The sequence below is a fragment of the Engystomops pustulosus genome, chromosome 1 (assembly GCF_040894005.1).
Source record: "Engystomops pustulosus chromosome 1, aEngPut4.maternal, whole genome shotgun sequence".
In the NCBI taxonomy this organism is placed as follows: Eukaryota; Metazoa; Chordata; class Amphibia; order Anura; family Leptodactylidae; genus Engystomops; species Engystomops pustulosus.
The window spans coordinates 80,947,598-80,963,731 of NC_092411.1; the positions used below are offsets into that span (position 1 = coordinate 80,947,598).

Sequence of the window (16,134 nt, forward strand, 5' to 3'; positions counted from 1 at the left end):
GTGTGCCTAAATGACCAACGTATTGCCATCTATGAATTAAAAATATACAATAAAATACAATATATTAGATTTAATGTTATTCTGGAGTCAGAAAAGTCAGTGCTTCCTTTTTTAAAAATACTTTTGCATAAATTGTAATTATGTCTTTACATGATTTATTGGATTTCCTGTGGGGACCAGTTATTAGAGCTATAGCATCAGGATTGTCTATAGAATATAAGAATATTATAAAGAAAGAAGAACAATGTACTTGTGAAGTGTTCTTGATATAGAAACATGCTACATTTAGTACACACCTCTTTCCAACCTCCAGAAACTTAAGTCCAGTAGTAGATGAAATAACGCTCTGGCTGGTCACCGATCACTAGAATAGTTTAATAATAGTAATAGTTTACATCATATATTTTCGATGAAATAGCAAATGTCCTAAACACTGCTACTATTGGTCTAATCCCTTGCACTGACCTATAAATCTGGAAATATTGTTATCATATAAAATATGATAGAAATATGTTTATGTGTGGATTTACTGCTTCCACCTTTTATGAATTATAACATTTTATATTCTATTATTTGGTTCATCAAGCATTTGCCTTGGTGTGCACTGATTAAGTGTTGTGCCACATGATATGATGGTCATTCAGTACTGGAGTACATTCAGTACTACATACTCGAGTATAAGCCTAGTTTTTCAGTACAAAGAAATGTGCTGAAAACCCAAACTTGGCTTATACTTGAGTAAAAAAAAAATATAGGTTTTACCAGGCTTTTGTGGTAAAATTAGGGGCCTCGGCTTATACTTGGGTCGGCTTATACTCGAGTATATACGGTAAAAGTAATTGTGAACCTCAGATCTCGCAATATAAACAAGTACACATGCTGAATAAAGATACAGTAATTTTATTTAAAGATTCATAGAGAAATGTGAAAAACTTTTATATAGGACTTCAAATGAAGAAATGTGAGTAAGAGAATAATTGTTACTAAAAATATTGAAGTATAACCGTAAAAATGAAAAAAAATTGTTAGAAAACAATATTTTTCTGTAATGCAGTAAATATTAACATTCAGATGTTTTTATGGTCTGGATAATCTCCTTCCCTTGATGTGTCACCACACAGGCATACTCCGTGTGTTTGTTGTATTCTGAGGTTGTCATAGTAAGGAGACTGCTCTTCATATACAGATCATTAGACTGTTTGCTGTCAGGTGAGGAATATACACCACTTGTCCACTTTGCCCCATCCACTCTCCATTCCACTACCACAATTCTTGGTGTGTAATCACTGACACTGCAGACGACAGTGGCTGAATCTTTCTTTAACTCTTCCTCAGAAGGCTTATAAAGAAATACAGAAGGAGCCTTCACTTCACCGGCTGTAAGGTGAAAAAAGAAAACAGCATTAAAACTTGTAGATATTTTAGGTAGAATGACAATGATTGAGACATATATACATACATATATAAAGCACTTCATATATTATAAAGTATGTCTTAAATTATATATATATACTTTAAGTTCAAACTTTTGACTAGTTAATTTATCTTATTTAAGTAACTTTTAGAATGTATATAAAATATTTTAATATATTGTCATTGGTAGGAAATATTACATAAGCTACAGGGATGAAGAAAATATAAAAACAGATAAAATATATTACAGTAATATACATTATATATAAATATTATGTAGGGATCAGTGAACTTAAATTTGTAAAATTAGTAAAATCAGTGGTATTTTGTCACTTCTAATAAAAAAATAAACTTTGTAATTTGCAATCCATGTATTTTGGTTACCACAAGAATACCACATTCATTCTGAATATTTTTACTAAGCTTTACATCAAGGTTACATTATTATTATGCAATGTTTACTAAGGTTAAATGGTGACAAAGATTCCTAAAATTATAGCTAAAATTCCTTATTTATTTATGTAAATATAAACATTGTGAGAGGGAATTATATCTTAATGATTCGTTTTCAACTTTAATTTTAAATACATTTTATTTGTCTGTAACTTACCAATTTTAAAACTATCAAACTAAATTACAAGATATGTTTTTTGTGAGAGTTGATTTTTTATCCTTAACGTGTATAATAATCAATAAAAACACTTTAAAAACAAACTAAATTACAAAAAAGAAAATGTGGAAATGCGTACTTGAAATACAGAGCAAACATTATTATAGAGGTACTTACTACTAACTCCAAGTGTGGTCCCAGGTCCAAAAATATACACACAGTAATACAGCCCCATACAAAAACCATGTAACAACATATGTAACAGCACATACAGCAGGGCCTCATGCTATGCGGGTATATATTTCTATGTTTGAACAACCAAGAAGAAAGAGAGTGGATGCGTATGTTGGATTAAATAGTGAGAATTATTTTATTACATCAACAAGAAAAAGACAAGACACCAAAAATATAAAAACACTTAAAAAATACACGTAGACCGTGTATCAAACTCTCCTGGGTCATGATGTGACCCAGTACTCCCCAGCTAACACCGACCAAGACCATGAAAAAGTAACAATCACAAGTATAGGAGACGGCAAGGGTATGAAAAAATCATAATCATGAATCAGTACTGATAAACCACCCTGCTCATACAATACCCTAGGTATAATCCTCAGAGATCCAGTAGGGCTGGGTCAAGTGTCTGGACGGGATGCCGGGGAGGGGGAGAACCCCACGCGTATCGTCACCTCGGGGTGACTTCCTCAGGGGTGAATGAACATGTATTGCAAGGTCCCGTCTTTAAAAGTGCCAAGCTCCCCGCCCCAATCAGTGTTCTCTAATCACAAAATCCCCTAAACATACAAGGTCCCACCTCCAGTCATCCCTTGTCAAATCACAGCCGGCGTGTATCTTATTCCAATGCGCATGCGCGAGTGATCCGGATCACATGATAGGTCATATGACCAAAAGATAGTAATCCCGCCTCCCGATAGTGGGTCGCGAGAAATGCTGCATCACATGATGAGTCATATGATCTTAAGACCGGAGCCGCGCCTCCTGGTCAGTTGCGGCGCTTACTGTAAGGACCATGGTAAGGTATTCAAGAAATCGCGACGAATTACAACTGTACTATATATTCTCTGGCAAAGATCATGTACCATACACAACCTGGACTGTACATGATTCAAAACTATTAAAAATGCCTAAGTACACATACATAGAGGGTAAGGAGAGGGCAAAATAAGTACAAAATGAGAACTATATAATACACGTTCTTTAACATATATACGACCACTGATTGGGGCAAAGACTGGGGGGCAGTGGCACTCAAGCTATTTTTCACAAAGATTAAATTACTTCATAAATCAGAGAGCATGTGGACACCAACAGCCACATCCGATGACAAAATACCGTTGGCGCAAAATGCTGGGAGGAACAGGTTCATACCAGTTGGAGACCTAGAGGATAAATCACATGCAGAAAATGGGGGGGGGCCTTTCCGATAGATGTGGATAGAGTCCTGTAGCCCAGAACCATTCCGTAATGGTCATTAGTGTGTCCTTCATGGATGGACAAGAATTCTTGCACTTTTCACAGAGTCCCTTGAGAGAAAGTATGATGTGTCCCGAATCTGCAAGGAGCCTCATCGTGTGTGGACCAGAAGGAGCTTGTGTTGGAGGGGTCCCTTGTCCAGGAACGCTGTAATTTTGGAGATGAGATGAACTGCATATTCAGGAAGCATGTTAGGATCTGCAGACAGTGATAAATTGTATTAGGTAAGTAGATTATTATTTTATAGTCATGTGGACAACCATTGAGTGATCCAAGGTACCCGTGTGTGCACCCACCTGGGTATATAACATGAATCAACCTGGATGGAAATTGTGATAGTGAAACCGTAATAAAGCCATATATAAGAGCCTGTGTAGAAATAAGTAAATGTGTTGGAGTGTGAGGGGAAGTGAAACAAGAAAGAGAGAAGAGAAGATCCCACGAATGGGAATGGAACGTGCAAAGCATGAAAAAACGTGTTAGCCGACATAAGGGGGACCGAATGATCAATACCTTAAGGATCCCAGAGTGACAAACCGTGTGAAAAAAACTTACCATAGCGTGTACTCGTGAAAGATGACCTTGGATGTTGTAGAGGATATAATGGTGCTTACAATGAGTCCTAAGATGCATGGACCTACAAATAAATGAAAATTCCAAACACAAACAAATCTACATAAAATCCTGAAGATAAATGACCATATAATATGTTAAAGGGGCTTATAAAACCCTGTGAATAGAAGGTCCTCATTCAGTCCAATGGGTGTTTGACTATTAAGTCTGAAAATCCAACGGCTCTCTAGCCGTAATAGTCCTGGTGTAGGGTCCCCACCCCGTGGATTCGAGTAAAGTCGATCAAGGCCCACAACCCGTAAACCAGTGGACTTACCGTCATGGTGTCTTCTGAAATGATCGGCCACCGTAGACAATGGTTTATCCTGTAGAAAGTGTGATGTTGCATGTCGAATCGTAGAGAGGTGCTGTTGCACTCTTTTGCGTAATTCTTGAGTTGTTTGTCCAACATAAATTTTGTCGCATGGGCATATGAGCCCATAAATTACATTTCGGGTTCGGCAATTAACATAATTCCTGCACTTGATACTTTCCTGGTTTGCCGGGTTCACAAAGGTCCTACCTGGTTGGATTATTGGGCAGACAGAGCAGGATCCGCAGGGAAAGGAACCATTCACCCGTTCTCCTGTACCCGTACGGCGTCTAGGTCTTGAAAAATGGCTGCGGGTTAGTAGGTCCTTTAGGTTTTGTGCCCGACGAGCTGTAAGGGGGGGGTCCCTCGGTATAAAAGCTCGGAGTCGTTGGTCACTCTGTAGTATATTCCAGTTTGTTCGTAACAAAGATCTGATCTCAGACCATTGTCTTGAATAGGTGGTGACCAAACGGGGATGTTCAGACTTTTGTTTTATTCTTGGTTTTAAAAGTTCTTCACGATCAGAATCCCGAGCCCTGAGATATGCCCGTGAGATAACCTTTTTAGGGTATCCTCTGTTTCTGAGTCTCTGTGTCAGGTCCTGGGCATGTTTCCTGAAATCGAAGTCTGTAGAGCAGTTGCGTTTCAGACGCAAGAATTGTCCCACCGGAATGCCCTGACGGGTATGTGAGGGGTGAAAGCTGTCAAAATGGAGCAAACTATTCGTTGCCGTCGTTTTACGATATAATGATGTGATCAATTGATTATGGCAAATAGAAATCTGAAAATCCAGGAATTCAATCGAGGAAGAAGAGATATTCGATGTCAATTTGATATTCAATAGATTGTTGTTCAGTTCCCGAATAAATTCCTGACAAACTGTTAAGGGGCCTGTCCAAAAGATCAAAATATCGTCAATAAAACGAAACCAACCCCTCACAAATTGTTGAAAGTAACCATGGGGGTAGACGTGCACCCTCTCCCACCAACCCAAAAAGATGTTGGCGTATGAGGGCGCACATCTAGCCCCCATGGCCGTTCCAGAGACTTGCCTGTAGCACGTGTTGTCAAACGTGAAATAATTGTGCTGTAGAAGATATTCAAGTAGTTCCAACAAGAAGGAGTCGTGTCTTCGATCACCCGTTGATTTCTCATCCAAGAAATGCTCCACCGCTGACATACCATCCTGATGTGCAATGTTCGTGTATAATGCTTCAACGTCCAGAGTTACCAAGAAAGTCTCTGTGTCAACGGTAAAATTGTCAAGTTTAGTGATCAAATCAATCGAATCCCTCACATACGATGGAAGGGCAAGGACTAACGGTTGTAGAAAATAGTCCACATAAATGCAGGGTTTTTCAAGTAGACCCCCTATGCCAGCTACAATGGGTCTCCCCGGTGGGCAGGTCAAGGACTTATGGACCTTGGGCAACATATACAATGTTGGGGTCACCGGGTGTTTCGTTGTCAAATAGTTATGTTCATTCTTACTTATGATGCCATATTGTAGTGCGGAGTCAAGTAGACGATCCAGCTTACCTTTGAAGACAGAAGTCGGGTTGGTCGGTACTGGTGTATAATACTTTCGATTAGCCAATTGTCGCCTCGCTTCTGTCACATACTGTTCGGTGGGCCACAGGACCACATTTCCACCTTTATCTGCCTCTCTGATCAGGAAGCCATCATTGTTCTTAAGTCTCATGATGGCCCGATGTTCATCCTTTGTAAGATTAAAATCACAGGGTTGATTCAATTTAAGTTGTTTTACTCCCTGCACCATGTTGTTAAAAAACAAATTAATAGCTGGGACGAGCGCTAGATTGGGCGTGCTCTGTGATGGGAGTCTGCCCGGAAACTTACGTCTGCCCAGGGCTACATCAGAATCGTTCTCGGAAAGTAAGTCCATTAAATCCTGGAGGACCCTTTGATCTAAGGCATTGGGGTTGTCAATTAAAGTTGGTTGCTGGTAAATACATTTAAATGAAAGTTGTCTGCAATATAAATAAATGTCTTTTAGTAATTCAAATTTGTCCAATTGGCGCATTGGCGAAAAGGAAAGACCTTTACTCAGAACCGATGTCTCAGCCGGATCCAACTGGTGGTCCGTCAAGTTAATTACCTGAAGGTCACCATGTCCACCCGTTTCCGTTGTAACACTTGCATGGGGGGTTAATTTTTGTTGTTCCTTCTGGTTCCCCTCTTGTGTGTGGGGGACCAGTCCCGATGTCTGGGACCTCTTATTCTTGTATTTTTTGTTGTGTGATCTGAGCCCCCCCCGTCTGACCTTTCCTCTGTCTCGCTGGTCTCTGAGGATAAAAAATCACTATAAAATTGACTATATTTGATTGTCATTATGGATTTACAATCGCGTGAGAGCATGTGGCTATCACAGTCCGGTTCGGTTTTTGACATTACAGGAGGTGCAGTGGGGGGAGGAAATGAATTCAAAATTATATCTGATGAAATATTGGACTTACACAAGGCATTGACACGTACTTGGTGGAATGCCAAAAGTCTTGAGGAGTATCTACGGTTGAACATAGCACCTAGGGGCTTACGTATTCAAAAATTTCCTTCATGGGAGGTTGAACCTCCATTTCGTGAGGCCTGGGAGAAGGGCTTATTGCAGTGCTCTAACATTCTTATGCACTTACTACTCACTCACGATAGAGAACGCATTTCCCAAATTAAGTCACAAATCACAGTGTTAGAAAGTAAGTTGACCTCTTTCGATCAGGAGTCTTTGGTTCAACCATTCAGGATCAGATTGAAAGAGACTATTGACAGCTTGGAACGTGAAGTTATTCAAGGAAAAAAGGATAAGATGTTGAGAGACAAAACTGACTATGATAAAGCAAGGGCCTATAAATGGACACATAGGGGCAATGGGAGGTTTGTCCCACCCCCTAAACATAGGAACATGAATGCACAAGGGGAGACGAGCAGTGATTTTTTATCCTCAGAGACCAGCGAGACAGAGGAAAGGTCAGACGGGGGGGGCTCAGATCACACAACAAAAAATACAAGAAAAAGAGGTCCCAGACATCGGGACTGGTCCCCCACACACAAGAGGGGAACCAGAAGGAACAACAAAAATTAACCCCCCATGCAAGTGTTACAACGGAAACGGGTGGACATGGTGACCTTCAGGTAATTAACTTGACGGACCACCAGTTGGATCCGGCTGAGACATCGGTTCTGAGTAAAGGTCTTTCCTTTTCGCCAACGCGCCAATTGGACAAATTTGAATTACTAAAAGACATTTATTTATATTGCAGACAACTTTCATTTAAATGTATTTACCAGCAACCAACTTTAATCGACAACCCCAATGCCTTAGATCAAAGGGTCCTCCAGGATTTAATGGACTTACTTTCCGAGAACGATTCTGATGTAGCCCTGGGCAGACGTAAGTTTCCGGGCAGACTCCCATCACAGAGCACGCCCAATCTAGCGCTCGTCCCAGCTATTAATTTGTTTTTTAACAACATGGTGCAGGGAGTAAAACAACTTAAATTGAATCAACCCTGTGATTTTAATCTTACAAAGGATGAACATCGGGCCATCATGAGACTTAAGAACAATGATGGCTTCCTGATCAGAGAGGCAGATAAAGGTGGAAATGTGGTCCTGTGGCCCACCGAACAGTATGTGACAGAAGCGAGGCGACAATTGGCTAATCGAAAGTATTATACACCAGTACCGACCAACCCGACTTCTGTCTTCAAAGGTAAGCTGGATCGTCTACTTGACTCCGCACTACAATATGGCATCATAAGTAAGAATGAACATAACTATTTGACAACGAAACACCCGGTGACCCCAACATTGTATATGTTGCCCAAGGTCCATAAGTCCTTGACCTGCCCACCGGGGAGACCCATTGTAGCTGGCATAGGGGGTCTACTTGAAAAACCCTGCATTTATGTGGACTATTTTCTACAACCGTTAGTCCTTGCCCTTCCATCGTATGTGAGGGATTCGATTGATTTGATCACTAAACTTGACAATTTTACCGTTGACACAGAGACTTTCTTGGTAACTCTGGACGTTGAAGCATTATACACGAACATTGCACATCAGGATGGTATGTCAGCGGTGGAGCATTTCTTGGATGAGAAATCAACGGGTGATCGAAGACACGACTCCTTCTTGTTGGAACTACTTGAATATCTTCTACAGCACAATTATTTCACGTTTGACAACACGTGCTACAGGCAAGTCTCTGGAACGGCCATGGGGGCTAGATGTGCGCCCTCATACGCCAACATCTTTTTGGGTTGGTGGGAGAGGGTGCACGTCTACCCCCATGGTTACTTTCAACAATTTGTGAGGGGTTGGTTTCGTTTTATTGACGATATTTTGATCTTTTGGACAGGCCCCTTAACAGTTTGTCAGGAATTTATTCGGGAACTGAACAACAATCTATTGAATATCAAATTGACATCGAATATCTCTTCTTCCTCGATTGAATTCCTGGATTTTCAGATTTCTATTTGCCATAATCAATTGATCACATCATTATATCGTAAAACGACGGCAACGAATAGTTTGCTCCATTTTGACAGCTTTCACCCCTCACATACCCGTCAGGGCATTCCGGTGGGACAATTCTTGCGTCTGAAACGCAACTGCTCTACAGACTTCGATTTCAGGAAACATGCCCAGGACCTGACACAGAGACTCAGAAACAGAGGATACCCTAAAAAGGTTATCTCACGGGCATATCTCAGGGCTCGGGATTCTGATCGTGAAGAACTTTTAAAACCAAGAATAAAACAAAAGTCTGAACATCCCCGTTTGGTCACCACCTATTCAAGACAATGGTCTGAGATCAGATCTTTGTTACGAACAAACTGGAATATACTACAGAGTGACCAACGACTCCGAGCTTTTATACCGAGGGACCCCCCCCTTACAGCTCGTCGGGCACAAAACCTAAAGGACCTACTAACCCGCAGCCATTTTTCAAGACCTAGACGCCGTACGGGTACAGGAGAACGGGTGAATGGTTCCTTTCCCTGCGGATCCTGCTCTGTCTGCCCAATAATCCAACCAGGTAGGACCTTTGTGAACCCGGCAAACCAGGAAAGTATCAAGTGCAGGAATTATGTTAATTGCCGAACCCGAAATGTAATTTATGGGCTCATATGCCCATGCGACAAAATTTATGTTGGACAAACAACTCAAGAATTACGCAAAAGAGTGCAACAGCACCTCTCTACGATTCGACATGCAACATCACACTTTCTACAGGATAAACCATTGTCTACGGTGGCCGATCATTTCAGAAGACACCATGACGGTAAGTCCACTGGTTTACGGGTTGTGGGCCTTGATCGACTTTACTCGAATCCACGGGGTGGGGACCCTACACCAGGACTATTACGGCTAGAGAGCCGTTGGATTTTCAGACTTAATAGTCAAACACCCATTGGACTGAATGAGGACCTTCTATTCACAGGGTTTTATAAGCCCCTTTAACATATTATATGGTCATTTATCTTCAGGATTTTATGTAGATTTGTTTGTGTTTGGAATTTTCATTTATTTGTAGGTCCATGCATCTTAGGACTCATTGTAAGCACCATTATATCCTCTACAACATCCAAGGTCATCTTTCACGAGTACACGCTATGGTAAGTTTTTTTCACACGGTTTGTCACTCTGGGATCCTTAAGGTATTGATCATTCGGTCCCCCTTATGTCGGCTAACACGTTTTTTCATGCTTTGCACGTTCCATTCCCATTCGTGGGATCTTCTCTTCTCTCTTTCTTGTTTCACTTCCCCTCACACTCCAACACATTTACTTATTTCTACACAGGCTCTTATATATGGCTTTATTACGGTTTCACTATCACAATTTCCATCCAGGTTGATTCATGTTATATACCCAGGTGGGTGCACACACGGGTACCTTGGATCACTCAATGGTTGTCCACATGACTATAAAATAATAATCTACTTACCTAATACAATTTATCACTGTCTGCAGATCCTAACATGCTTCCTGAATATGCAGTTCATCTCATCTCCAAAATTACAGCGTTCCTGGACAAGGGACCCCTCCAACACAAGCTCCTTCTGGTCCACACACGATGAGGCTCCTTGCAGATTCGGGACACATCATACTTTCTCTCAAGGGACTCTGTGAAAAGTGCAAGAATTCTTGTCCATCCATGAAGGACACACTAATGACCATTACGGAATGGTTCTGGGCTACAGGACTCTATCCACATCTATCGGAAAGGCCCCCCCCCATTTTCTGCATGTGATTTATCCTCTAGGTCTCCAACTGGTATGAACCTGTTCCTCCCAGCATTTTGCGCCAACGGTGTTTTGTCATCGGATGTGGCTGTTGGTGTCCACATGCTCTCTGATTTATGAAGTAATTTAATCTTTGTGAAAAATAGCTTGAGTGCCACTGCCCCCCAGTCTTTGCCCCAATCAGTGGTCGTATATATGTTAAAGAACGTGTATTATATAGTTCTCATTTTGTACTTATTTTGCCCTCTCCTTACCCTCTATGTATGTGTACTTAGGCATTTTTAATAGTTTTGAATCATGTACAGTCCAGGTTGTGTATGGTACATGATCTTTGCCAGAGAATATATAGTACAGTTGTAATTCGTCGCGATTTCTTGAATACCTTACCATGGTCCTTACAGTAAGCGCCGCAACTGACCAGGAGGCGCGGCTCCGGTCTTAAGATCATATGACTCATCATGTGATGCAGCATTTCTCGCGACCCACTATCGGGAGGCGGGATTACTATCTTTTGGTCATATGACCTATCATGTGATCCGGATCACTCGCGCATGCGCATTGGAATAAGATACACGCCGGCTGTGATTTGACAAGGGATGACTGGAGGTGGGACCTTGTATGTTTAGGGGATTTTGTGATTAGAGAACACTGATTGGGGCGGGGAGCTTGGCACTTTTAAAGACGGGACCTTGCAATACATGTTCATTCACCCCTGAGGAAGTCACCCCGAGGTGACGATACGCGTGGGGTTCTCCCCCTCCCCGGCATCCCGTCCAGACACTTGACCCAGCCCTACTGGATCTCTGAGGATTATACCTAGGGTATTGTATGAGCAGGGTGGTTTATCAGTACTGATTCATGATTATGATTTTTTCATACCCTTGCCGTCTCCTATACTTGTGATTGTTACTTTTTCATGGTCTTGGTCGGTGTTAGCTGGGGAGTACTGGGTCACATCATGACCCAGGAGAGTTTGATACACGGTCTACGTGTATTTTTTAAGTGTTTTTATATTTTTGGTGTCTTGTCTTTTTCTTGTTGATGTAATAAAATAATTCTTACTATTTAATCCAACATACGCATCCACTCTCTTTCTTCTTGGTTGTTCATATGTTGTGCTAGGATGCGGGGATATCTCTCCACATGATTTATGGACATTGGCAGTGCCTGTCCGTTGCTTTAGTATAGTTCAGGATATTTCTATGTTTATCACCACTAAAAGTAACCACTTAGTAACTAGAGTTTGGTTACTAAGTACTTGACCAAAAGAAATGATATGAGCTGCAAAAAAACATATGTAATGATTGATAGATATTTCCTACAGAAGAAAACTTTAGAACACACCTAAAACTAAATATGTCTGATAAATTATTAGTAAAGGGGTTCCATTCCATTACCAAGGCTAGTAATCACCAGAGGTTATTCAGCCAGTTACTGGTCAGTATATCTTTGGTTTATATAACTTTTTTCTTTTTTGGAACATTTGATTGGTGCCACTTTCAACCACTTAATAACCAGCTTATTTTAGTCCTTACTGTCTAATGGACAGCATTATATAGTATTAAGCAGTTTTCTGTTGTTTCTGTTTTTAGACATTTGCTAGCTGTTTTTCAGTGTAGATGCCACAACTGACATTACTTTCCATCCACAGGAACGTATTTTTTATTGATCCATGTGGATGCTGTAGAAAATTCAGAGTTGGGGTCCATGCACGCTAATATATGGGGAGCGTATATATGGCAGGAAAGTTATGGGTGTATATACGTCCAGAGCCGGCGTCAGCACCCGGCTGACCCGGGCAAGTGCCGGGGACCCAGAGCTCCACAGGGGCCCACCATGGCCATGGATCAAACCGCGGCAGCGTATCTTTCAATTACATCAGCGACAAGGAATGTAATGTAAATGAAACATACGCTGCCCCAATCTTACTATGTGCGACGATCTGACACGGCTTGACAGGGGGCGGCGCCAGCACAGATCATCGTGGAAGAAATCAGCTTCAGTGCGTATCCGAGCCTGAGCGCTCAGCATGATGACTTCACTGAGCATGCGTCCCTGCCGGACACTGCGCTGAAGTCAGTGAAGATCGTGGCAGAACAGTGGAGAACGGATGGATCGATCATCGCTGGACCTGCATTCTCAAGGTTAGTTTACAGTTTATTATTTTTTTACTGCCCGAGGACTGAGGAGGTTCTACATTAATACATGGGGGCTGCCCAGCTGCAAGATAATTAATAGAGGCTGCAGCCTCGGATGGGCCAATTAATTATTAGTAATAATTAATAGAGGCTGCAGTCAGGGGTGGGCCAATTAATTATTAGTAATAATTAATAGAGGCTGCAGTCAGGGGTGGGCCAATTAATTATTAGTAATAATTAATAGAGGCTGCAGTCAGGGGTGGGCCAATTAATTATTAGTAATAATTAATAGAGGCTGCAGTCAGGGGTGGGCCAATTAATTATTAGTAATAATTAATAGAGGCTGCAGTCAGGGGTAGACCTAATAATTATTAGTAATAATTAATAGAGGCTGCAGCTGCCGCCACATGAGTTCACTTTTAAGGGGCCCACTGAGGCTCTTACGCCCAGGGGCCCACTGAAACCTGGAGCCGGCCCTGTATACGTCCCCCATAGTTGTCTATGGCGAGCCCTGGCAGTACAATGGGGCAGATTTACTTACCCGGTCCATTCGAGATCCAGCGGTGTGTTTTCTGCGGTGGATTTGGGTCCGGCCGGGATTCACCAAGGCAGTTCCTCCGACGTCCACCAGGTGGCGCTGCTGCGCTGTAGTTCCCCAGAATGCACTGATCTTCACCAAGCCGGACCGAGTGAAGGTAAGCGCGAGTCCTTCGACACTTTTTTCTTTTAAATGCGGCGGTTTTTCCGAATCCGTCGGGTTTTTCTTCGGCCACGCCCACCGATTTTTGACGCGTGCATGCCAGCGCCGATGCGCCACAATCCGATCGCGTGCAGCAAAATCCCGGGGCAATTCAGGGAAAATCGGCGCAAATCGGAAATATTCGGGTAACGTCGGGAAAATGCGAATCAGGCCCTTAGTAAATGACCTCCAATGTGTGCTCACCGTACCGTGCTGTGGCCAGAAAAAAAAATATAGCGTGCTCTATCTTCGGCCGTAAGAACGGCCGTGTGGCTCTATTCTCTATGGAGAGAGGAGGGGCGAGCAGTTCTCGCTTCTCCTCCTCACAAGCATGCCTTATGTAAAATTTAAAGCTGAGCTCCGATTGACTGCCTTGAGAAACTAGAACAATTTTGTTCGCAGACACTTTTGATAAATTTCCCCCCATGGATTCAATGTGGCTCTGTACTACATGGAGCCTATACAGCACTATCATTATTATCTCACAGAAGAGAATAACTGTCTAAAAATCTCTGTTTATCTCATAATTAAATCATAAGCATTATAGGGAGTGGCATATTACAACTCTTACAGATCTTTGTAACAATTCTACAAAAATATAGAATTAATTGGAGTAAGGTGGTAAGTCAAGTTACTTGATATTAATATTTAACAGCAAAGTTTTACTCATGGGGCTTACCTCACTAAGTGGCTCCATCCTGATGAAAATCAATGCAGGGTTTAGTTTTCAAAACAAAAGTTTCAGAGCAGTTTTCAATTTGGTTGTGAATACCATCCCACCTCTGTCCCAAAACTGCAAAGGTGAGCCGACTCCTTGTAGTTCCTTTGTACATCTGTACCACCTTAATTATCCTCAAGCACATGACAGTTGTTGTTGATGGATGCGAGAGTTCTGCACTACTGCCAGAGCACTCATACATGTGTCTTCCTGGACAATAGTTCAGAGGTTTAGCATGTAATGATGAACGTACATCTTGCAATACAATATGAAGCTTGGACACCATTGTACAACCCATTATAGTTGGATAAAATTGTAATGACGACTCTTGTATATGATATTATAAACTTTGCTAATTGTGTCTCCTTATCACATACACTTGAAATCAAAATTAGAGAATAATGGATGATCACTTGTTTTTTTTTTTTTTTTTTTTTTTTAGAAATCTCCATTCATCAACATTTGATTGATTTTTTCAGGGGTACACCATGCCACTAGAACAGTGTATTACCAAATTATGAAAGTATAGCAACATAAAACCTTTATTTTGAAAAAAACATGTTGTTGAAAAAGATTCTGATACATGCTTGCATTCACACTGCCATGTAGAGGTCCTTTGTAGAAAACATGCCCCAAAACCATGATACTTCCTCCATCACCTTTCACTGACTTCTTTGCACACTTTAGGTTCAGTCTTTTCCCTGTTAGTTAACGAACATAGGGCCACATGTATCTGTTGTTTTTGTGCCCTTTCATTCAGGCGCATAGTTTTTGCGCCATTTTTGTGATTAAACGCCAAACTAGCCGCGCAGCAAAAATAACCAGCTTTCCCTCATCTATCTTACCAATCCAGATGTTTTGCTGCGCCTAATGATATTCATCACTTGCAACGTTTTCATTTAGGCGCAAAAACGGGCGTAAAAACACTTGTGATGTTATAAAGATTAAATATTCAAGAAAGCACAGATTTGCACTAACCAACTTATCTTGCTATGGATTATAGGATCACCTCTTTCACCATAACATTATAATTAATTAATTATTGTATATATTCGGCCCCCGGGCCCCACCATCTTTTACTGCTGTTAGTAAAAAATAAAAAATCTTGTACTCACCTCTGGCTCCTGCGTCTTCTTTCTTCTTCCTGCGGCCAGACAGGAAAGGGTGCGCGGCCGCGTGGTGACGTCATCACGCGGTAGCGCATCCAAGTTCAAAGAGCAATGTGCGCCAGGGTTGCTCTTCTGGCCACATCGCTCTAGTAATAGTGCTTGAGCGGCTGGAAATGGCCGCATCGAGCACTAGAGTATCGCGGGCAGGAGCTTCCTGTCCGGATGGACGGAGGCTACTGCCTTACTGCTGCTTGTCGGCCGGGGGCCCATGGTGGCGCCGAGAAGATTATCATTGGCGCTATTGCAGCGCCAGGCCGGGGCCTCTGCAAAATAGTCCGGGTCACGGCGTTGGTGCTCCAATACGGCTCTGGGTGACTGGGACAGGGGCCCACCGGGGAATACCCCGGCCCCCCGCCAGGCCAGTCCGAGCCTGCCCCGGCCCCCCGCCAGGCCAGTACAAGCCTGCCTTAGCCTACTTTTAAAACTCGATATTAGAAAGATGGAGGCCATGGATAACAAATAGAAGCAGATCACCACGGTCATGGTGTCTGCATCTATAAGTAAGTGTCCCTGGTCAGGGCAGTTTCTAGGTAATTTGTTTTACAGGACAGATCTCAAAAAATTACCCCCCCCCCCCACGTTATTAAAATATAATGCTCCCTGATTTTTCACATAAAAAGCCCCCCCACAAATTAAAAATATTAGAAACACGCAATTATG

At 42.0% G+C, this 16,134-nt stretch overlaps 1 gene segment (V, D, J or C); it reads right to left on the minus strand.

Annotated features, from left to right (window-relative positions):
• Positions 1 to 880: 880 nt before the first annotated feature.
• LOC140125936 (immunoglobulin lambda variable 5-37-like) overlaps positions 881 to 16,134 on the minus strand; it is a 38,552-nt gene continuing 23,298 nt past the window's right edge. Inside the window, 2 exon segments of the V gene segment in view lie at positions 881 to 1,377; positions 2,201 to 2,235. Of these exon segments, the coding sequence occupies positions 1,061 to 1,377; positions 2,201 to 2,235 (352 nt within the window).